The sequence below is a fragment of the Centrocercus urophasianus genome, unplaced genomic scaffold, assembly GCF_019232065.1.
Source record: "Centrocercus urophasianus isolate 14NV4802_14NV808 unplaced genomic scaffold, USGS_Curo_1.0 seq_22, whole genome shotgun sequence".
In the NCBI taxonomy this organism is placed as follows: Eukaryota; Metazoa; Chordata; class Aves; order Galliformes; family Phasianidae; genus Centrocercus; species Centrocercus urophasianus.
Genome location: NW_024884778.1, coordinates 10,190,948 through 10,215,810, shown reverse-complemented (window position 1 = coordinate 10,215,810; position 24,863 = coordinate 10,190,948). Strand labels below are relative to the sequence as shown.

General features: G+C 42.9%; 1 protein-coding gene and 1 long non-coding RNA gene across 7 annotated transcripts in view; one reads left to right on the top strand and one right to left on the bottom strand.

The window, feature by feature from the left end:
* MGLL (monoglyceride lipase) overlaps positions 1 to 24,863 on the top strand; it is an 89,338-nt gene that overhangs the window by 41,476 nt on the left and 22,999 nt on the right. For 5 of the 6 annotated variants that reach the window (XM_042823220.1, XM_042823221.1, XM_042823222.1 and 2 more), the window contains one exon: positions 11,963 to 12,069. In XM_042823220.1, the coding sequence (XP_042679154.1) occupies positions 11,963 to 12,069 (107 nt within the window). Of the gene's footprint in view, positions 1 to 2,616; positions 2,681 to 11,962; positions 12,070 to 24,863 lie in introns of all 6 variants that reach the window. The other variant, XM_042823225.1, reaches the window with a different exon arrangement.
* Positions 563 to 12,837, bottom strand: LOC122162689. The gene is made up of 4 exons (XR_006169638.1): positions 12,800 to 12,837; positions 12,280 to 12,716; positions 2,874 to 3,135; positions 563 to 1,412 (listed from the first exon to the last, which is right to left on the bottom strand). It is a non-coding gene; the product is annotated as an uncharacterized LOC122162689 (long non-coding RNA).

The following is a 24,863-nucleotide window of genomic DNA, read 5'->3' as shown; positions in this document are numbered from 1 at the left end:
TTTCATCCTGGTCCTCAGACAACAGCAAAGGATGCAAAATTGGTTTTGGATCTTCGTGTGCCGCTAACCAGATGAACCAAGTAATCAACCAGCCCATCAGACTTGTTACACGTTGGAAGTGATGCCATCAATGAACCTAACAAACTCATCGACTGTGTCAGGATTCCAGATGCAGGAAATCTTTCTTTCAGTAGCACAAGGCACATATAGGTTTGGACAAAACAGTGAAAGCACCTGCATGCTGTTCCCTGCCTCAGTTACTTCAGAAGTCTTGAGCATCCCTGGGTGTAGCAATTAGACAGATCAGTACAATGGGAAAGGCATTACAACAGAGATGTGATGACAAAAGGACTAACACAATAGAGAAGTGCCATAAAGGAGGGAAGAAGATTGCTCACCTGTATCAGAAGAGTCTCAGTTCACAAGAGAAAACTTGACCAAGGAAGGATCTCCAGGAAGAAATCCTCCAGTGGCACTCAGCCCTTAAATGAGGTCTAAGAGAGGAGCAGCCAGGCTCCACCCTTCAAGTTGCACAGCTGAATTGCCTTCACTTGTGCTCCCAGGGCTGACTGGGTCCTTTCCCCAGATGCTCAATCAGTGGTTTAGGCTGTGAGTCAGCAGTTACCATACACTGAGGCATCTCTTTTAGATCACTATGAATACATCTACAAGATTTGGCTGGCACAGTTGTATTGGCTAGAAGGCAATGTGTTTTCTAGATCCATGTTGCAGAGGAGTTGGCCTGGGTTTCCTTGTGAGTTCCCCTGAAGCTTTGTGCTTTTCAGAGCTAGCGCGAACATCTGATCTCTTTGTTCTTCTAGGGAAATTACATTGTTCTAAGAGCTGTCCCTGCAGACACATTTGGCTGAGCTGCCTTCCATAGGTCCAGGCATCCCATTGTCCAAATGTGCTTCCACTTGAATGGAAGCCATCAGTGTTTAACAACCTTCCATTGTAGCTTGTCCAAGAGATGTGACACAATTTTGACTGCAAATGGCTGATACTCCATAGCTTAAACTTTATCTAAGTAAAGACTATTGCATCCTGCCCATGAGAATCCTTAAGATCCCTTGCCTTGTTACACCCCCCAATTATACCCTTAACTTAATTACACCCTTATACATCACTGTTCCTACTCCACCAGTACCAGTACTATGGCATTCTCTACCAGTATGGTTTATTATCCAACAGGGAGGAAGGTAGCAATATCAGATCAAAGTTTCTGACATCATTAAGACATTGAGTAATAATACCTCATGAGTACTTCTATTGGAATGAGACTCCTCTTCTATGTGACAGACACTTGCTCTCCAGACAGGATCCATCTTCTTTTCTGTCTGGTAGGAAATCACTTGAAGACAGAGATTCTGAATCCATGCTAACAAAGTGATGGCAAAAGCAGATTGCTAGACCTAAAAAATTTAGTGGAAAAAAGAAGTCAATGAGGAGCAGAGAATAGGCAAAAAATACAGTTAAGACTGTGCACACTGACCAATGATATAAATAACTGGGCCTTTGATTTCTCTGTGCTTTTGTTTTCCCAATCTAAAATTTGGTATAATGATCCAAGTGAGTGATGTTAGTGAGGTGACAGCAGTGATATCTGTAGTCCCTAGAAGAAAGTTGCCAGAGAAAATAAACTATTCCTTGAGGTTTTGTGGTTGAAGAGTGCTTGATGTTGAAGAAGAGATTTTAAAAATCTACTAAGTGATCATCAGTTGTTCTTGCTTTTCAGCCACAAGTCAATTGTCTCAGCAGCAATCTACTGAAATAAAGGAGAGAGAGAAAAAAAAGAAAGTATTGACAGATGAGCTAGAGTCAATCATTCAATGGTAATAATGTAGTAATCTTTTGATCCAATATTGTGTATAGACGGGCAAGCAGAAAATGTACAAATGTACAAATGACTATAGAATTAATAGATGAGAAGGATTACTGATTTTTTTAGCCATCTATCTGTCCTATGCTAAAAAAAACTTGCTATGTATGTTTCCTTTCCATCAAGCTTAAAAACTGTGGTGTGATGGAAAAAAAACCTAAATCTTTGTCGCTTTTAAGAACAGAAAGTTGGCTTGGTTTGCTCCAGGTGTCAGCAGGTTAGCTAGTTTAGCAGCTGGAAAGATAGATTTCATATGTTATTTTTCAACATATTTTTTACTTTTATTTTTCAAAATTATCTCAGTGAGATTTCAGATTCACTTGTCAAAATCCAGAAATCTGCAGTGGCTTAATTTGCTGGGCTAAAGAAGTGAAGAGTGATTGAGGAAGCACTAAGTAATTAAATTGCTCTAGAGATAACATCTAGCTGACCTAATGGCTATGGTGTTTCTTCTTTATTTATTTTTTTTCCGAGTCTCCTGTGAGAGCTAGTCTACAATATTTGAAGTAATAAAAACTGTCTTCCAAGCAGCATTCATAATTTCATTTTATTAAAAGCATATTCAAGGGTCAGCCTTCAGCCATCATCTGGTTCTTTCTAAATGGTTTTAGTGAGGAGAACCAAGCAGCTAAAACCAGGTTGTCCTGAGAATGTACAGATCGTCCTTCTGATGTGATGAGCTGCCCACAGGTTCTGTGGCACAGAAATCTTTTTAAAATTTGACTCTCTCTTTCCAGGTTCACTGTGGCCCTGTGCAGGCAGCATAAGAATGGGGCTCAAGGAACCCATGCGGACATTCAGGTTGGAAATTAGGGAACATTTCTTCTCCAAAAGAGTGGTGATGCACTGGCATAGGCTGCACAGGGAATGGTGGAGTCACTGTCCCTGGAGGTGTTCAGGAACCACAGAAATATGGCACTGAGGGATGTGAGTTAGTGGGCATGGTGGGGTTGGGATGACAGTTGGACTTGATGATCTTAGTGGTCTTTCCAACCTTAACGATTCTATGATTCCATGATTTTGGCTCTGCTGTTGAGTTCCCAGTGACTGCTGTAGGGTTGGGTTTGGCCTCACACTGTGTGTCCATCCCACGCCAGTGGCATGCTGTGTTGCCGTGGGCAAGGCTTTCACCTCCTGTACTCAGTTTACACGTCAGGGGTAGGGAGGATCAGTTCTTGCCAGGGGCAGTGCAGTGGGTGAGGGGTCTCTGGATCATCTTTTCATTTGATGGCTGTGTGACAATCAAAGCTGCACCCCTTAAAAAAAAAAAAATAGCATGTTAGGTTTTATGAATGAGAAGCGTTGTACAAAAGCCAGCTGTTGTTATTATTGATGCTATTTACTTACTGGTCACATTTCTTCCAGAACTATGGAAAAAAAATCAATCAGCAGATTCACTTTGTTTATATTCAACTACACTTTCAGTGTTTGGAGAATGTTAATTTGCTAAACACGACTCCTTCCCCTAAAGCCCCTGGTTTTTCATAGGCACTGTGTGATGCCAAGGCATGGGTTCTGACCACCAGGGCTCTGCTTGGTGCATGGATTTTACTGCTGCTTTAGGAGAGGTAGTCCCATCACTCAACATGCCAAATGTAGCATCCAGGCTTCTTTGCATTTTGCCTTGTGATCCCACAAATGGTGGCTTGTAAGTGATCAGAAGAGAGGCTCAGGAGGACAGGCAAAGCATTCTGCTTTCCCCCATCAGCTCTGACTCTCTTTGCCAACAGTCCAGAGGAGCAGAAGCCAGCCTAGCAGTGCTGGGGTTAGTAACTGTAGTTTTGACAATATTTGCTCTTGGTATTGTGAAAGCTTTTTAGAAATGGTCCCAAACATGTGGTGCTTCTCAGTTTCTGGTGAAGCTATCCACAGAAAACACAGCGTTCCCACAGCAGAATAACAGCTTGTGGTTTAAATAAGTGTTGTTATTTCTGATTTGCAGTAGGTGTACATGTATGTTTTGGTTCAGTGACTGCCAGATACTGTAAATTAGTATTGATTTCCTTTTCTATTTTAAGCTTTTCTAAAGAAAAGGCATCCCACATGCCTTCAGCTTTCTTTGCCTGTACTTAAAGTGATACTTCTTTATTTCATTGTTCTTACTCATCCTTATTTTAACAGCTGCACTCCAAGTTGCCCAGGTTCCTGTTCAGTTTCTGCTGTTTACAGCTGTTACATCTGGCCATTTTTGAGAGCACACCAACAAGACAGAACTTGTGGCAAGAAGTTCCTTATTGATGCTGGTGTGGCAGCCCTCATGCCAGGGGTGACGCTGCCCTGGGGCTGGAAATCAAAGAGTTTCAGGTAGCAGGCCTCCGCAGCTAAGTTCTCTGGACAAATTTGGCAGCTCAGTGTCACCATGAAATAACACAGACCTGGATTTGGAGATGGAGGCAGAAGTCTCTATCCATTCGTTAACTTGTAAATCATTGCACCTCAGCTGTGTTTCAGATTTATGTTGGTTAGAGGCATGGATAAATATGGCAGTCTTTAAAGCTTATGTTCCAGCAGTCACTGCTTCAGCAAGATGATGGTGTATAACATTTAGCTGTTTACGTTCAACTTTCTTTCTTACCTCGAGTCTGTGGCGAATGTGGAATGCAAAATTAATTGGAACAGGCTCAAAGCCTTGGCAAGTGCTTTGCTTGTGACATTACTGATTTCCCTGAGGAATAGTTCCTGATATTGATTTTGACAGAGACTGCAAAGCCTCTCTCTGCAAAGGTTCTCCTCATAGCCAGGCAGGGCTGGAGTGCAGCTCTGGGATGTGCCGAGAGGATTATTCATTAGAAATTAATGTGCTTAATCTCAAAGTATGCTAAAATATACATAACTACTTTATGATTAAGATATCAATCTTTGAATTTCTGTCTCTACGGTTTTGGCCTAATTCCACACCGGCTTTTGGAAAGTCATGCAGGAAATGATTGGCTCTTTGGAGACGCACATTATCTGTGAAATCTGAACTAGACTTTTCTAAGTTAGTTTGTGAAAGATAAGCAATTAAGATTCCTGCTAACACAGAGAGCCGCAGACAAAACTGGATCCAAAAGGTAAAAGTGAGGAAGGGCAATTTCCTCAGTGCAGGAAGTAATCAAGAACTCCTGAGCATATTATGGTGGAACTGTCTGGTACGAACCATGCTATTAGGTCTGAGCATTTCAGGGAATTGCACTATTCTGTTTGGCTTTAGACCATTGCTACGCGTGGGGATTGTACTGTCAGGGCTTTATTAAAAAGTAATAATAGCATACTGTCTCAGGACAAGTACGGTGTCATCACCTTTCTTGCTCCTTATTTACAGATCTCTTCCAAGCCAGTGGAAGATTTACCCCAGTAATTCCACCATGCCTGATTAAAGTATTTTGTGCAGTTTTTGATGCAAGAAGCAGTCTGGTCATTTGTGCCACATGTGCACTGCTGTTTCTACCCTGCACAGGTGCTAGGGTAATTACCTGAATTCTTCCTTTTCTAACTGTTTCAGTGCCATGTCATGAGTTGTCTGTTCTATCCACTCCCTGAAATAACAGCATGAGACTGGTGATGGTTCAGTCAAAAACATGTCACAGGCCTTTTTGGAAATAGAAGCCATAATTCTTCCTTCAAGGATTGCCTTGCTCTGTAGAAAGGCAGTAGCAAGAGGAAATAGCATCTCCAGAGCAGAGTGCTGTTCTGTCCTGCACATTGAGAGCATTGGGTCCACAGCGGCCCACCAGGGAAAATTGCATCTCTGGTATCAAAGTGGGTGAGTGTCCTGGTAAGTCGAGGATCTCTTCAGTTTTATCCAAAAAAGGGGTGAGAAGATCCTGCCTATGAATATCAAGTTACACACATTTCAGCTCTGGTCTCAGCCTTGTGTCCCCTAAAGTACTACTTCAAAGCTTCCTTGAAACAAAACGCAGCTGGTCTCAAATGCTGACTTTCAGGGACTTGTCTGGAGCTAAGCAGTTGCAAGATTCAAATAATTCCTCCCATCCCACCTCACCTGAAGTTTCCTTCATCTCTTTTCCCTGTATTAGACCACTCAAGAGTTATTTGTGGTAAGGGTTTGCTCTTCAAGGAGCTACAATAAATCAGCATAAGCTGTTTCTCCACATTGTTCTGTGCTGGCTCCAGCCAGTTCCTGTTGAGCTGTTTGTTTTGAAATATATCCGTACTATCCAGTTCTGTTTCTGCTCCATTGATTTATGCTGCCTACACTTTCTCGTGTTGTTGAATAACCCACCCATGGTACTCCTCCAGGAGGTCACGGCAGCTCTCAGATCTTCTAACTCTATGCTGATGTGGAATCACCATGATTTTGAAATGCATTGTGAAACCAGGCTTGCAGGCATGTGCATGAATAGCTGCTGAAGGCAAAATCATTGTTCATGAAAGCAAGCAGGGATGTTAAGACTGAACCCTAAGTTTCCATCATGTTAGACAGTAGGATGCTGCCCACACAGTAGCCCCTCTGGACATGCTTGAATGGGAACTCCCAAGCTTGAGCAAATGGGGAAAGGGAGAAGATATGAAGCAGGATTTGCTGGAGGAGTTTATTTTAAAATTGTTCAGTTTAGGATCTGGACCATAGTGCAGTGCTTTGATGCAGCCTCTGGAGCTCAGAGGCTGTTCACAGGCTGAACTACTGCAGTCTCGAACCACTGCTAGTCGCACTCTATCTGGAAAAGGTGAGTTCCTCCAAATTTAGAGCTCAGATACCCAGGGGTATCTGTGCTGATTACAGCTTTTGAAGGTCCCCAGGGAATGAGACTCCACTGATGCTACAGGGTCAGTGCTGTTAAGGGAAGGTCAGCGTAGACTTGACTCCAGATTAGCATTTTTCTCTGACTTGGGAAAAGTAGCAATTGAACTGCTGGTCTGAGGTAACGTCATTAAACTCCAGTGATAGCTGGGAAAGGATATGACTACCCAGGTTATGGACCTATGTAGTAAAGCTGAGCATAAATGGGCCAGCAGAGTAAAGGCTATGAATGTGTTTCCCCTAAAAGCTGAGCAGCAGAGCAAGCAAAGTGCTTGAACTTAATAAACTGCCTCTCTGAAACACGGGTTGGAATTCAGAGCAAAGTCATCACTTCTTGTGCCCTCAGAGGAACATAACTCTAAGTTTCCTGGAGACAGAAAGAGCACTAAGGGACACACCTGACTCCACCATCAATTTTCCTGTCTATCTGGAGTCACCAGCCTGAATGCTTGGCTAGCTGGCGAGGTCACATGCATGTACAACATGAGAGAAACGCCCATAAATTTCTGTAATCCCTGCCCAAGGCCAAGTTCTGCCAGGGTCACCTAGTGCTATAGATCACCTCTGACTCAAATAGCAGATTCAGATACTTCCTTCTTCCAAACTTCAAGTTCACACCCAACACAAGAGGGTCTAGAGCCCTCCAGAGGAACATCAGCAATGTCTGTTAAGTGAACAAAGCATTTCATTCTTCATCATGTGTGCTTGGAAATAGTTATCTGGAAATTTCTGAGAAACAAGTAATCTTTATTGGTAGAAAACTGGAATATTGCTTAAATCTTGATAAAGTTACCATCTGCTGAATGCATAATCTTATTGTTGGGAAAGATAGCTAATCTTCAGAATCAGCGAGGACTTCTGGCTAACACAAGAATGCATACCTGTAATTGACCTTCTATGACAATATCCTGTGGAAGCAAAACAGACACACGTGACGTAATAAATTTAAAGAGTTTGTGGTCAGCTGTCCAGATCCTTCTCCAAAAGTGCCACCAGTGAAGTATTTTTCATACATAAGTATTTGTTGTTTTCAGCATTTCTAAGAGTCAGGCTGATGTCAGCTGATAAGTCAGCTGCAACAACACAGCCAAACCTAATAATCAATTCGGTAAGCCAGTCGTTTTCTGGCAGCCTCAACTAATTCAGAGCTTTCCTGTTGGTTAATTTTTAAAAATTACTTTAGAAATTTGGTGTCACATACTCAAAGCTCCAAAAATCAGATGTTCTTTGTTAGAGTTGATCTGGTTCTGGCAAAAGGATCATATCAAATGAATGCATAGTTGCCTTCCATAGAATAACATGGTATTAGGTTAAGTTGCCAGGGTCTGATTCAGGAAATCACTTCTGCATGTGATTAAATCAGTCCTAACGCGGAACAGCATTTATAAATCCTTTTGTTTTTAAACTTTAATCTTGTACTTTGTAAGTCCTACTGACTTTCATGAGCCAAAGGGAGTTTCCTAAGGTTAAGCAAATACTTAAATATTGTTCTGAAGAGGAATGCTTTCAAATAGGGTGGAAAATATTGGATTTTTTATGTATGTAGTCATAGAAATCTTGTCTTCAACACTTTGGTCTAGTCCCAGTGTTCTTAAACTTTCTCTGGCAATGAAGTATCATACAGGGGCCTCATGGAAGTGCTTCAGCCCCTAGAGGACAGGATGTGAAGATCATACCATCCTGCTCACAGCCTGACCCACCTGCACAGGGACACCTGGGTGTGCTGCTGGCTCTGCAAGGTGCAGCTGCAGCACAGCAGAGGCTGATAAAGCCATGGGAGAGCAGCCCAGTGGAGATGAGGGAGTAAGGGCTGGTTGTGGCATGCACCATTACCTCCTAATGGCAGATAATGGTAAAAACTAATATTGTCCTGCTGCTTGTTGTGCTAAGTAACCACATCTGTTTGCCAAGCTGTGCAGTACCAAGAGGCAGAAACCTCTTGTGGGGAGGGAGAGAGAAGAAGAAGGCAATGGGAAGAGCAGGGACATGTGAAAACTGTTGCTTTTGCAAACAGTAATCAATAACTGCTTTCCTTTAACAGCCATAATTGCTATTGCATTGGTGAGGTGAGAGCTGGCATGCTTATGCCCCAGCTCATGCCTTGGTGTTGTGTGTGACACACTCATGGATCATGGGGAAATGTGTGATCACATACATCCGAGGTGCTGTCTTGAGCAGAAGCCAAAACAGCACTTTGGCACCATTTCAGCAGTTATTGTTCCACCAGCCCAAGCCAGCTGAAGCATCCAAAGATGTGTCAGGTTGATCTGCCTGTGGTTAGAAACTAGAACTCATGGGTTCAGGCATGGGTCAGTCTGCACAAGAAAGCTTTGCAGGCTGTGAGCCATGCCTTCTACCTGAGATTTATATGTTTGCAAGGATTTCATCACTGAAATTGCGAGAGCTGGAGGTGAAGAAATTTCTCCCCAGGATCGATTTGGTGCATGGCCAATACGCAAACCTTGCTTAAACAACACTGCCATTGAGGTACTGCAGTCATACAAGCCTCAAAAGGTTTCTGTATTAATTTCAAACAATTCGCAGAAGCCCCTCCATTCAAAGCAATCTCAGACATGTTTTTTCCTATCCAGCCATCGCAGTTTGAGAGCAGGGGTGTCTGCAAAAATGTTTACATACAGTGAAGCACTGCTGTCGCTCAAAGCAGTCACTCACTGTACTTGCACACCAGCTTGCCAGGGAAAATATGTGCACCATGTATTTGTTACACTGCTTTCAGGTACTCTTTGCCAAATCTAAACTTGTTTTTGGAAAATGGAAGATGAGGGGAAAGAGCCAAATCTTTCAGTCCTGGCTCAGATGAAGCTCAGACTAACTTCAGGTTTTCAAGGTGTTGAAGCATGGCCCCTGTGCACAGAGACCCTGAAGATGGAGCTGCTTCTGTTTGGATATAGCAATTTGAAGATTTCACTCCTTGTTTGTCACATCTTATGGTCATAGGACAAAACTTTGAAAAGTGCCTGAGCCGTCTTGACAGCTACTGCCATTAGGGCTCTAATGGCACAAACAGTCCCAGAGATTTTATTCAGTATTTTGCTCATGACAATTGTCATGCTGGCATGAGAAGTTGCAGGAACACCTTGCTTCTCTGCAGCACGAAGCTTTTTCTTTTCTCGCTGGCTTCACAGAAGATGAGGGGGCTGAGATCTAGCAGGTTGCTGTCAGGCAGAGTCACGGTGCTGTGGCAGTGTGAATGAAAGCAAAATTAGGGCTTTGCTGTCAGGGGGATGAAATATCAGCAAGCATTTCCCAGCAAAGATCTCTTCAGCAGCTTCCCATTAGTTTTCATTCACTTGATGTATTTCAGTGCTTATATTCAAATCATATTTCTCTGTGAAAGGAAGGGCTGTGTGCAGTCAGGCGAGCTGTGCCTTAATCTCTGTGCGTAGTCAGCAAGAAAAAGGTTGGTGCTACAGAGAGTAACAGAGGGTTTAAGTAAGACACTGCAGAGAGGAACTGCCAGGAGCTGGGAAGCAGGAGAGATGCACACAGAGCCTCACTGACTGTGTTGGCCATTATTGCTATGGGTACACGTGGATCTTCCCTTGCATTTCCTTAGTTTCTCCATCAGAGACTGACAATGGCAGCACTGCTTGGAGTCTCTGCTGAGCTGGGAGAAGTGGAACATGCAAAGCAGTGATGGCTCTGTTCCAGAAAGGTGATATTCTCCAGTGTGAAATGAGCAGCCTTTCCATCTCTCCCACCTCTGGCACCAAGGGACATGGTTTGGTGGGCATGATAGGATGGGTTGGGGTTGGACTGGGTGATGTTAGTGGTCTTTTCCAACCTTAATGATTCAATGGTTCAGTGTCTGGATCTATAATTGTAGGCACTGTGCTCTGGAAATCAGGTTGTCTAGCAAGTGTATTGATAACGTGACAAATGTTTCGATAGGAGAGGCTGAAAAGGAAGAAATGACTGTTCCACACCAACCATTCTGAAACCTTCAGTTAAATTTTCTTTAATTTGTAAGTGTTACATGGCCTAACCTCAGCCTTGCTTATTAGTGTTGGACAGATACCAGAGCATCTCTGCATTGCTGTGTTTGAAGTCTCTCTGTTAAATTCTTCTGGTTTCAATGAGTGCTCTTTCAAGCTGTGTAGCATGAGCAAATACTTTGAAGCGGGTGCTAATCAAAGAGCTAGAGCAGGATTTTCTACATCATTCACATCTTTTTTTTAAGTTTATTAAGATCAAAGCAGTTTACTGCAGTGAATACACTGAAAATGTATTCAAAACCTGAATCAAAATAAAGTAGAGGAAATCACTAGCTGTAAACTGCTGCATTATTTTGTGTTGTCAGTTCATTTAATGTACTGAGAATCTCAAACCTGTAGCCTCCTGACTGTTTTGCGTTGCTGATGTTTCAATGACAGATGGCACTTGTAAAGGAACACATCATGTTTATGCTCCTGGATTTTGAAAAGTCACCTGTTGAATTCAGTAAAACTTACATAATCTCACTGCTACTTCCACTGCATTTCGAGTCCAATTCTGCACAGACTTTGCCTGATGAAAAGACTGGCAAAGTTCATTCAACTTTAGTCATTCTCACAGTGAAGATAAAGCATCATTGCTGCAACTGTAATATTTGAAGATAAATATTTCTATAAAGTCTTTCAAAAAGAAATGTCTATTAGACTTTTTTCATGGTTCCTCTCTCTAGTTGTACAGTGGCTATGTAAAAGTCCCTTTAATTGCCAAAGGGAAGCCACTGTTTGGGGGCAGAAAGTGTAATAGTAAGATTACCAGAACTGGGGTCAAAAGATAAAATTCCAACCTCAAAGCAAAGCTCTGGACTCTGTATGAGATTTGTTGTTTTGCTGAAATTTCATCTTTAAGAGTGCTCTGAAGCATTTGACAATGGTGCAAGGTAAAATGTTCAGGACCATTTGTATTTGAAACCACCAAGATATGCCAACTCCATGACACTCAAGGGCAACACTTCCACGGTAGGAGCAACATGAAAGCCTCAAAGCCAAGGCGTAGCTACCCATCCCAAGGACTGATGCTGATGCCCATCTGCATTTTGAACTTGTAGCAGATCCTGGTTGCAAACAGATAACAAAGTCTGTCCCATGTGCAGGGACATGCTTGTGTCTGCCCTGCTACCAGCTGGTAAAGATCGAGTCGATGGTAGATTAGGATGGCAATCTGTTTTCCCTTGTTAAAACTCTCATCAGCCCTTATTTAACTTGCCTTGTATTTGCTGATATCTGAAATGCTGTTGCTAAATTGAATGTGCTGTTTTTGCTTACGGCTCTGAAGCCTTTGTGCGTTGATTGCTGAGTTAATGATTTATACCTTAATGCTCCATTTAGGGCCCTCGTGTTTATCGCTCATGGCGCTGGGGAACACTGCGGCCGTTATGATGACTTGGCCCAGAGGCTGACAGAACTTAACTTGTTTGTATTTGCCCATGACCATGGTGAGTAGCCTAAAACAGTACTTGATTTACAGCAGCTCAGGACATTACTGGGGCAAATGCCATTAAAGCTACTCAGCAGTGAGAGAAAAGTCAATAAAATACACATCACATCAGCGTAAATGAGAAAGGGAGTATTTGAAGCTTTGTAATAATCTGCATACTGAATCTATAAGATACAACTCTATTTCTCTGGGTTTTCCTCAGTCTTACCATTAATGTTACTGCTGATGCTGGTTTCACTTCTCTGTTAAGGACTATTTCTCTTTCACCTATCTCTTGGGGGTGAGGAGGGATCATCCACTGTGGTAGTGGGACTGGGAGCCACTTTTGCTGGATTCATGGTTCTCGTTGTCCTAAAAATCACAGTGGAGGGTCTAAAATGACATCATAATTTTCACGCAGCAGTACAACTAGATAGCTGCATCCTTGATGCAGGGAATCAATGTGGTTAATGATGGCAGTGAAAAAAAAGCAAGGTCAGTTCTGAGCTGAAAGGCGAAATGGGATGGATTTCAGGGCAAATCTGATCTCCTTCTGGCAGATCCTCCAAGGACATTGGAAAGCATAGGAAGCGTAGGACTACAATGGAAGGTTCTAGCTCTTCTCAGAGACAAGACTGCTGAACTTGAGCATGAAGATCCTGAAAGCTGTAGAAAGGAGAACAAGTGAGACATTGCACCCTTTAATCTGAGAAAGGAAAGGCAGTGTCTTATCAAATTCAAGTACTCACAGCTTCACCTTGGTTTTGCTTTCATGACTCCTTTTCACTCACAGCACTGCACTTGGTACACAGAATTCTCCCTGACAAAAAAAAAAAAAAAAAAAGTATCCAGTCCTGAATATATAAACTACTGTCTGTGGTTTCACAGACAGCAGATCATGTGCCATGCAGAGCTGACTTCACAAAGACAGTTGACCTGTGCAAAAGTATCTCTGCTGACCACAGGAGTCTGTTTCTCCTTAAATGGGCACAAATGTTGTAAGTGTGGTCTCATTCACGTCAATATACTTCCCTCTGATTCGAACATAGGCTAGTGGGAGTGTGCAGCCATCCCAGCAGGAAAGATCTCCATTCCTCTTTTGGTATCTATATGGCACAAAGTTCATGAGAAAGGCAGAGGCATGGACTATGTGCTGTTCACCCTGAAGCTGCTCTTAGTAGACAACAATGTATGCAAAAGGTGACTGAAAAAGACACAAGCAATTTGTTCAGATGGCTGGCCAGGGCCCAGCACCCCAGGACTGTGGCTGCTCACTGTGCATGCTTAGTAGGCCTTCATTCCTTATTCCCTTAACACTCAGTAACGGTTTTGAGGAGTTGAAATAGCAATATTTGAAGCAATGAGTCTAGAAAAAGTGATAGAGCACTGTATTTATTGCATGGATTTGGTACAGAGAATGACTCTTCTGTTGGTGGGAAGGGGCTTTGGGGTGAAGGATCCTGTCAGGTGTTTATTGTGCTGCATAAAGAGACAGTTATTTGCTCTCTTTTCCTTGACTTTTTTTTTACTAGAGAAGCGTAGGTATGTTGTGTTTTTCTTCCCATGGACAGAATTGCTGAATTGATCAGTTCACTTAACACACTTCTGGTTGCTTGGGCTGCTTAAGAGCTTCATTCTCTCTGTCAGATGTACAGTATTCATTGTCAACTCAGTTTGGTTTTCATCATCACAAGAGGAAGAGGGCAAAGAGGAACCTGAAAGCAGAACACTGAAAACACAGTTGTACTACACAAAGAACTCATTTAAATGAGACTGGATTCACTAAGCTACAGAGACAATTAATGTATTTTGGGCTCTGTAAAATAATTTTTCCACCTAAAGAGGTGAGTGGTGAGGACAGACCTTGTCTGGAGTAATACAGTTACAGCCTGAGCTGTAGGACAGGGACTGGGCTCTGAGCACCTGTTGGAGCTGTAGGTGCTCCTGTTCAGTGCAGTGGGGTTGAACTGGGTAACCTTTAAGGGTCCCTTCCACTACGATTCTATGACACACACCTTCACTGCCAAATCTACCCAGAGCAAATGGAGGATTATAACTTTTCTCCACTGTTTTCCCCTTCCCAAGTCACCTCACTGGTGCGTTTCCTCATTGTGTCCCATCCTTCAGATATCTTTGGGTAATATTAGTTATTCAATTGCATTAGCAAAATAATTGCTTTCCCTTTGTAATTTTTTATGGTAACTCTTAAGGGCTTGGTGTAGATTTTTTGATCTGGATGTTTATTCTTGTTCTGGAATACTCATGGATACATTCCCCAATACAGGCATGATAAATACTCATGGATACATTTCCCAATACAGGCATGATATTATTCATGCAGTTCCACTGCAGGGCTAGCATGATTTCCCAAATGAGTTGGGAAGTTGCTATGGCTGTAGTGTGTGTGACTTGACTGATTTATACAGTGTCTGTCCTTCAGTCAAAAGAAGGAAAAATAATTTCCATTTATACTGCTGATTCTGTAAAAGCTTATGCATGGGCTGTAAATCTCGCTGAAGGCTGCTCTGCACCACTGATTCTTGTTATGCAAGGCTACAGCAAAACGGCTGGCATATCACAGGGTAACAGTGCTCATCTGAATTTGTGTCTTCCTATTGGCACCAGAGAAGTGGCACCAGCTTGGCTTTCTCAGTGTCTCAGAGTATGTTATTAATGCATTTGCTCTTTCAGATATTTCACACTAACCTCAAGACAGCTGTATCTCATAGCTACTTATTAGAAACTTTCCTCAATAGTGGTGAAAACTTATTTCCAGAAGACCTCTTAGGTTTCCTTTACACCTAATGCTGTTAAATTGCTTTGTTTAATATCAGCCTCACGGCAGAGAAAAATGCTATTTCTTTGTAATGCAGCATTTCATTCTGTGGTCTCTTGTGTTTTAATAGGCAGGTAATGGTTTTCCATGGTTTCTGAATGAACCTGGAGTGCAGCTTCATGAGTTAAGGTTGCTGAGATGACCCTGCTATGTATTTCTGCCAGGTTCAGCTTCGTTGAAATGAAATTTCACATTTTGGTTTCCTTCCTATATTACTGTTTATTATGTCAACATTCTGATGACAGAGAGACAGACGAATACATTAGGTTATTGGCAATCAATTTAGGGAAGCCCTCTTAGAGGGAATACCCATGGGAGAGTCAACAAACTGGAGCGATATGGTAATTCTTCACGGACCTGCAGACAGATTGCAGCTCCTTTTGTTATGTTATCTTTCGGGTGAAGCAGAAAGCCAAGGAAGATGAGAATAAAGGATAGAGAATGTGGCTTTGTTTCCCCTATCCAAGCATTTTCTGTTGGTAAAGCACATGATGTTCCTGCTATCCTCGTCTCACTTCTGAAACATCTCATTTGCTGGCATCTTATTTGTATGGTTGCATTACATGGCTTGAAACCAGAACGACAGTTTCACCTTCAAAAGTACATGTCAGCTAATCATGGTTACAAAAGCATTCCAAGATCCAAGGTCCACAAAAATACATTCACTTAGATCTTACACTTCTAACAGTGATGGCACAGAACATCTTTTTCACTCAGAATTGCTGGTGCTTCTTATGGGTAATGAGTAATGGTCTTCTGGTATGCAAATGAGGAAAGTGAATTACTTAGCCCTAACCAGGCAGCAGATTTTAGCCTTTAGATTTGCTTGAGGACAGTGCTTTGCAATGCTGGTGAGCACTGCAGATGGGCTAAGAGTCCCTCTCAGATACCTACTGCTGCTTGTGCTCCCCATTAATTTCCTTGTTGCTTTCTCTGTTTAAGTGCGTATTTTTAAAAAGCAGAAAATAGCTGTAGGCTTTTAAATGCTTCAAATATTAGTTGTTTTTTTTTTTTTTTTTTGCAAGTGATTGCTGTGTTGTTCTTGCAACTGTTAAAAGACCATTTTGTTGATGAGAACAGAAGGCTTTTATTTATTCATAGCACTGGGAAGGATTGGTCTGAAGAGAAAGGTTAAAAAGGACTGAGCACAGACAAACTGGGAGGGGGGGAAATGACTAAGAAGGATGTCAGCACTAATCAGAGCATTAATAAAAACGAGGATGCTGCAGTGAGAAGGAACCGCTCATGGACACCAGAATGAGGGAATGTTCCTAGAGAGCAACACTCCTGGTGATGTGAAATCACTGGGAGTCTGGAAATATCAGCATTGCAGGAGTACAAAATACTGTCCCATACTGGTGTGTTCCCTTTTGGGCTTCTTCTGAATTCATGTATTTGTTCACCTAGCAGTGGCAGTTCCAGGGCAGAAGGAGACCCAGCAGCAGAGTGAGTTCCCCTCTCTTCCTCTGTATTTCTTCTGCATGAACACCAACTCTTCACAAATCCTCTTCACAAATCCTCTTCACAAAAGCTCTCTTTCAATATTTTTACTAGTGGTTCCAAACAGAAAATTCCTAACCTAGAAGGAAATTTTTCAGAGCTCTGGATTAAATTCCACAAGTACATTCCCTATGGAGAAATTAGCCTGTTTGTTCTTCAGATTATAGCTACTTGTCCATCTTTTAGTATTTTATGATCATTTATTTGGATTGGAGAGAGAGCTGCTAAGTGGTGATTAATCTGTCCTGCTGTGGTACAAGTACATGGACATAAATCTGTATATATAACTTCAAAAATTGCCAGACTGAGAACCTGTGTCAGAGCAAAAGTAACGGCGATATAAGGGAACACTTAAATGATTCTTTGACCCTTGATCTATGTTAAGTGTCCTATGGACCCGTGAGTCCCTGCTGGAACTCATCCATTCTCCCCTTGTAACCCAGGGGATGATTGAGCCATAAACATGCTGCTACATGAAAAGCAGTGATGGCACCTCAGGGGATATAGCAGGGAAGAGTCATGCTGGTCTTCCCCATCACTCAGCTTTTCTCTTCCTAGCATCCCCTGTATGTTAATAGGAGCCTATAGGGGACAGCTTGTGGCTGGGCTGGGCTGGCAGAGCACAGCCAGTGCTGTTTTATCCCTGTTTTGACTCCAGATTTGGTACAGTCCCCAGCCGGTCTGGCTCTCCCTGGCCTTTGCTTCTCTAGATGTTGAACAAAGGTAGCAGTCAGACTTATCTGCCCTCCAGGGCAGACATGAGGAATGCTCAGCATGCTCAGGACACGCAGGAGGTAAAACCACAGGGTTTTACCAGCGGTTATGGGGTGAGAGTTCAGATACTACAGAACATTGTGTAGTTTCTGTAGGCAGTGAGAAAATGTAGGATTCTGGAGCAAAGGCCTCCTATAAAACAAACAGCTAATGAGTAAACTTCCTCCTGCCATCCACCTCTGCTGACAGGTGACCGCTGGTCTTGTAGCAGTGACAGTTTACTAAGGAGAAGAGGTCTGAACCTCTTTGAAAATATAGGCAAAATGATTCATGCTGCTTAAAGGTCTAACTTGCCCTGTGTTCTTGAATGCACTCTCTTAATTGGATGATGCATTTCCTCTTGCTGTCTCTCAGTCTGCTGCATGGGATTGGGTTCTGTTGGTAGCAGTGAGCATGCGTATCTCAGAGGAAAAAGTGATCAGTATAGACAAAGTGATCTCTGTATACCTCTTACAGTACAGGGATGCTGAATAGTGCCTATAAACATACCAGAATACAGCGTAGCCCAACCTCAGGGGATAACCTGTGGGGTAACAGGTAATTGTGAGTGCTTTGAGAAGAGTTTTACTGAACAAAGCTGTGTAGCAATTTTTGAGCAGTTTGTCATAGACATCTGCAGCCCAATTTGGCTGAAGTCATCTCAGAAGCAGACCTGTCATGTCAGTGCGAGCCCTTTGTCCACATTGAGATCATAGAACCATAGACTTAGTGAGGTTGGAAAAGACCACTAAGACTATCCATTCCAACTGCCAGCCCATCACCACATGGCATTCTTCAAGGCAGGAAGACAGCAAGAAAACAAATACCTATGGTGTCTCATGCTTGAGCAAAGACCACAAGCTGAGATTTGGAGATGTATGTGTGGCTTTTATTTTGTCTTGTGAAGGCAAATGAAACAACACTGTCAGGCAAGGAAGCAGCCAGACCACAGCAATCTGAAAATAAACAGATGATGAGTCTGAGCATGACCTGTGCATCTGTAATGGAATGTTTTGCTTAAAGCATTTTAGTCTGGGGAGGGACAAGGGTACTCAGACGTGTTTCCCTTCCCTCCATTCCAGACATGAGTTAGATGGACTGGTTGAGAATAATATGGAAACCATGCTGATGTAAATGGGGGGAAAGCACAGTGCTGAGTCATAGGAGTTGAGGAATTGTGAGGACTGGGTACACTTTTGGCACAGGCACATATAAGTGGGACAGTTGAGTCCCTGACATTAGTTGTGTCGTGTCATCCAATGCGTGCTATGAAAACATGCCAAAACAAACCAAGGCGGCTGAAAGAAAAAATCTTTTTGTTTGCCTGGCCATTGTTTTGAAGTCAGACAGGTTTGTCACATAATCAGTGATGCAGAGCAGGCCTATAAGCCAGAGTGGATGCAAGCATTGTTTGCACGAGAGGAAGGCAATGCAGATGCTCTATCCCCACTACTCCTGTACGTGCACATCACTAGACAATCACGTTGGACTGCAGTAAGGATTGTGAAAGACTAGACATCATTTCCTCTGTTCCCCCACTTACTCTGCTACTTGCAATCACTCAGCCATTTCCTCACTGCTGTAGACCCACCCTGTACCAAAGATTATTCCGTAAACAAGCACATGTCATGCAGGCAAGCAGGATCCTTGGCTCGGTTCCTGGATAAATTGAGTTGCTCTTGCTGCAGCTGAGGTGAACAGGGACTGGAGCCTGGTCACGGCTGGGACACCCTGTCCTCAGCCCTGTCCCATCCAGCTTTGGGCACTATCAGGTGATGAGAAGAAGGCGATGCACAGCCAGCTCTTCTGGCCTTGCAAAAAACCCACAGTACGAGGGAATCCCTTCTGGGGCACATTAGGATCTACAGAGCTGATTTTTTACTCTGAAAGAAACAGGCCGTGCAATCCGCCCTAGTTCTCCTAATTATTCACTGCTTACTAATGAGCAGGGGGAGAAATGTCAGTAGGTCATTTCATGAGATAGTACATCTTCTCAGCAGCTGCTTCTTGAACAAAGCCTCGCTGTTGGCCTTCACACAAGGAGGCGTGAGGCTGTAACAACGGGCCCTAGTGAGAGGGGAAACAACGAGAGAGGGAACAGAATGCTCTCTTTTTAACACAACAACTCTGAGCGTGGAGCTGGCCGCTTTGGCCACCTTCCAGACCATGCTCCTCAACCTGTCACTGTTAACAGACAGGCTGCATGACAAAGATGTGTCATTCATTCAGGAAAGTTAAAAGGTTTCCTTCGTCTATAAGGGTTAGGACCTTCTAGTTTGCCTTCTATGGTTCTGCCTCTCAGATGAGAAATACTCTCCATGGTAAAGAGGAGCAGACCATTAAATTTGTGTGAAGTGCAGATCATGCTACAACTAAATCAGAGGAATTTTGGGCAAGGGGTCCTGATGTTCGGGAATGACATCCTTTATTCAGATAAATGGTAGATCAATCTGTAGATGTCCCTGTTCATTGCAGAGGGAGTTGGACTAGATGGCCTCTAAGGGTCCTTTCCAACCTAAACAACTGTATGATTCTATGAAATAGCCTTAATGAGCTCATTTCATTTTTCAACCTGTTGTGTTGCTTCTGTGGTCTCAAAGACCTGTGTAACTGTCATCTATACTCAGTCTTTACAAATATAAATCAAAGATCTCTGTGACAGAAGGCAGGCTCAGACATGTGTCATGTCACTATGCTTCCTATTAGCGAAGGAAAGTTGACAACTTCTTGTAATGTTTTCAGCAGCTTACTTGCCCTCCCGTAACCCACTTTGCAAGCTGTAGGAGTATGTCTGCATGCAAGATGGTTGAGGGTGGAAGGACAAGGACCAGATGTTTATTAAAGAGCTTAGGCTGGGAGAACAGATCATTTCGTTTTACTAGATATGCCTGCTCTCTGGAGCTGTTGGACAGACATCAAACTTGCTTCAGACTTTGTTCCAGGGATCATTTCCTTTACTGACTTCCACAGCAAGACATTAGTTCATATCAGCAAGGACATTGGCCTCAAGAAGCTATCTGGAAGAATATGTACCCTTCAGAGGAAAAAAAAACAGTAAAAAGATGTTGTATATATCATCAGTGGAACTTTTTAATTAGTGATGTGGATGATGGGATAGAAAGCACTTTCAGGAAGCTTACAGAGATACCAAATTGTAGAAAGCAAGTGTATGATAGAAGGCTGCTATTCACAGGGGCCTTGACAGGCTGAAGAAATGAACTGGCATGAAATGGGCTTTCAACAAAGGCACTTGTGAGGTCCTACATCTGGGGCAGAACGACCCTGTGCAGCAGAAAAGGTTGGGAAATGAATGAATAGAAAGCAGCTTTGCAGAAAAAGACCCAGAGATCCTTGCAGACTAGTTGAACATGGGTCAACAGTGTGACCTTGCGGTGAGGAAGGCCACCACATACTGGGCTGCACTGGAAAAACTGTAGCCAACTGAAGAGAAGTGATTATTCCCTTCTATTGAGCATTTGTGAGACCACATCTGAAGCGCGGGGTCCAAATTGCTCCCCAGTACAAGGAAAACATTGACATACTGGAGGAAGGCCAGAGGAAGGCTGTCAAAACAATTAGAATACTGGAGAACAAGATGTACAAGGAGAGGCTGATAAAACTGGATTTATTTAGCTTTAGAAGAGAAGGCTATCAGGAGATTCTACTGCTGTCTACGAGTACTCAGTGTGGGAGCACAAAGGACCAGACTCTTCTTGGATGTTCATGGTGATAGGATGAAGGAAATGACACGTCACAGTTTGAGAAATTCCAATTAGACAAAAGGAAAAAATGTTTTCACCATGTGGGCATGTACCTGACTGAATGGGTTCAGTAGGACCTTGAACTAGACAACCTCCACATATCCCTTCCAACTTCAATACGTCTGTGACTTTATGAACATCCTAAAGAACGTCTAACCACAAGCATTCGGGATGCTTCTTCCAAAATTTAAATACAGGAGGTTTTGAAATGGGGGAAGAAATGATCCCTTTAAAAGTACGGTTCAATGGTGCATATACTTAGGAGCAGCTTTATCTTCAATGCTTTTGGTGCCTTTGCATAATGAGAAAAAGGAAGCATGTGTTTATTTTCACCTTTGCAGGGATATTTTTTTTTTTTTTCCCCATAGCAACAGCATTACATTAACGTGACTAGCTTTGCTATTGTTTGTCAGTGGTATCTAATTTGGAGGAGGTTGTTTCAGAAACTAATTACTGATGATCCGACACCTATAAATGTATCTTATACAGATGTGGAGTTTGTCATCCTATTGAAGTACAAATGGCTGTTCTAAGTTATCGAACAGCATTGGAAAAGTGAAGAAGAAAAGATGTTCTGTGTATGGAAATCTTGTTGGATTAAAACATAACGTAATTTCCTTCAATCCCTTTTCAAATAGATAGCAGTTCCCAAAGGAACACAGTGTATCTCAGGTTGGTGTCTAGTTCAGTGCTAACCTCTAGGAACAGGATCGTTAAGGAGTGTAGTATACCAAGAAAGCTGTTATTTGCACTGAAGAAATAAGGCAAAGGAAAGGCTTTACAAAGAAAAGCAAAATGTATAAGTGCCCAATAAATTGTTAGCCATTTCAGCTTAATTTTTCGTGCACTTTGTACCCTACTTACATTGCAAACAACTGAATGAAACTGCTCTTGCTGAGCTGAACAGCTACTGTAGTGGGGGGAACTACTCAGTGAAGAACGCACAACTTTTCAAAACACTTTAAGAAAGAATTGCCCTTCAGATCACATAAGCAGCGATCTGTAGCCACAGGAAGTTTCAATTAAGCCGCATGCTTTTTTTGCTTTGATCAAAACCATGGTTGTCTCATCCTATTTTTCACCAAATTACTGCTCTAACAGTTTTCCTGGGCCTGCCCCAGGGAAATCGATTGCCCCGTATTTGTTGCGTTCTGTACAATGTTATTATCTGGAACAGGGACTGAACCAATAACAGGGTCTTACAGGTGAGGCATCAGAACCCACAGCCTCTACTTCAGGAGACGTCCCATAATGGTCCTTGCTCTCAGAGAGCTCGAGCAACAGATACTTGCCAAAGTGCACAGAAGCACTTTGCATACTGTGTAGTTCTGATATGCAGTGTTTGCTGGTTTATTTGCTCATTCATAAGGTGCGGTGTGTTGCTACGAAGCTCATATACCTGATTAAAATGGGTGGATTTTCTCCATAAATAACTAACCACGTTGATTTTCCTGAGGGTATTTGTATAGGTTGCAGACTCTGAACCCTTCTAAGTGACCGCTCCCACAAGTCCCACCATGAACAGACGTTTCTCTTTCTTAAAAAAAAAGAGACAAAGACTTTTTTAAAATTCAAACTGTTCTCCAGCAGTGGCTGCAAGCAAGACATTGAATGCTGCAGCAACGTAGCCCAGAAGCAAAACAGACAGATAAGGAAGGGAAAATTCATCTTTTTTGATTCACATCTTCAGATTCTTCCCGTTAATTAGAGTGGTGTAGAGAAAGATGTTTTGCCACCATGTCTGATGTTTTCAGTTGCTCATGTTATTTGTATTGCACATTCATTTTGAATGTGGAACAGAAAAGGCATTTCTTTGTTTATTAAACATGGTCTTATTAGGAACACAGACGGGAGGACACTCCCTGGGTCATAGAGTGTTTTGTTCCTGCAAATAGCATGCGCCAGTTTTTTCACAAATGGCCCAAGCTCAGCTTTTAATCATGTTTGGTTGGTAGCAAACACTGCTCCAGCTGAGTGTGCTGCTCCAGGCCTGGGCACCTCTGACCGGTAGAAATGCTCTCCTCACCTCTTGTCTCAGTGTCTTCTCATGGGTTTTAAGGTTGACTTTGCTATGCTAGTAGGAAGTTAATAAGTCCTGGACTGTTATTTTAGGGGGAAAAAAAATGGTTTTAGCTGCTAAAGAGTTGGAGGAGAAACTCTGAGAAATATGGCTGGTGATTCGGGAAAATGATTTTAAAAAATTAATCATCAAAACTGAAAGGCTCTGGCAGTGCGACCCTCTTTGTTTCTTAGTCCATTAGTAAGCAGAACAGAACATCTGGTCAGCCTCTGTTCGTTTTCCAACCCAGATGAGATTTTCCAGCACCGCAGTAACATTCCTTTCAGTCCTGACCATTTTCTTTGTAAAAATAAAACGAGGATTGCAAAAGGTCTCACAAAACCTATGGCCAGCTGGAAATAGTCTTCTCTGAAGGTGTGTGCATCCACTGTGAAGTCTTCTGAGCAGTCTGGCGGTCAGGGAGCCGCTTACAGTGGAGGTGTTTGCTTTTGTAACACACCAATCTGTTCAGCAAGGCATGAAAGGAGGACTGATAAACCCATTTCTGTGAGCAGCTGCCACTCCTGGGCAGTGCCATGTCTTAGTCTGTGCTGGCCATGGCAGAATTCATTGCAGCGACTCCAAAAGTACTGCCTGCAGGCTCAGTTATACCCATGACATTCTAATGCTGAGATTTATCAGCAGTGCACTGCAATCTGAGAATGCTTGTTCAGCTTAGCAAAACAAATAATGCTGAATTGTAGATGGTACAAAGAATCGTGTTAAATCCAGATCCCTTAAAATAGGCATTTTCCACACTGCATTTACTTTCTGAATGTATCGAAGGCAAAGCATGATGGCAATTTCCTTCATGCTAAGGAGTCTGTAGCCAAGCTTATGCTGGGGGAAGGGAGAGGAGGCTGAACTGAGTCTTTCTGATCCTATTTGCGCTTGCATAGCCCAAAAGCAACTTGCAGGTCCCCAGCCTTCAACAGCATTTGCAGTGGTGGGGTGGTGACCGAGGTGCAGAGATGCCAGCCAGGATTCATGGCTGTCATCCAGGCATGGTTTGCAATGAGAAACAGAGCACAGAGAGCAGCAATCTGCCTGTTGGATTCTGACCTGCCTAATAAATATACATGCAGTAGGATTTTGGTGTTGCAGGGAGAAGTTACAGAGGACTGGGGATCAGCTACCAAAAAGCAGCTGAAACAATCACACTGAAATCAATCTGTACCAAGAGAGGACAGCAGTTTTGCTGCAGGACAAATTTAGTAGTGCTATTTTCTGCCATGCTACTTTCCCTGTGCTCCATCTCGCTGTCATCCAGCCCAGAGCCAGCTGGCAGCCCTGGGCTGTCCTGGCACACTGCATAGTGCTGTCCCACCCAGGCTTGCTCCCTGGCAGACCCACTTAATGAGGAGAGGGGTTCTTAATTGTGTGGATGGGAAAAGCGGGTTGCAGTTAGGGCTGGTAGGGTTTGGGTCAGCTGTAACCCTGTTAAAAACAACAAAGACTGTCCTTATTCGAAATAATCCACCTGCTGCTTACATGGTATAATGGCTGAGCTTATGCAAAGTGGGTACAAAAAGCTGTCAGTGCTGGAAGAGCGCTATTTCCTTCATGCCTTGTCAGAACGGGGACAAATCCAGTCTAATGAGGGTGGCACTGCCTGGTCATTAAGCCTCTGCCATGTGGCAGTGCAAAGGAGTGAAGCAAAAAGGAAAAACCTTCTGAGCACTTCGGAACTGATGTTGTTCCTAGCTCCCTTCAGCCAGATCAGCTGCAATCTTGAATTACGGATCCCAAAGACAGGAGTTGGGGAGCTCAGGTTTGTGACCAACCTTTTGGCAGCTCAGTTGGTAAAACACCTTGCTGCTGTCTTTGAACGCAGTCACCAGGTTTTAGAACCATTATCATTACTATCTATTTGCCAGTTGCTGAAAAAAATGTTATATAACCAA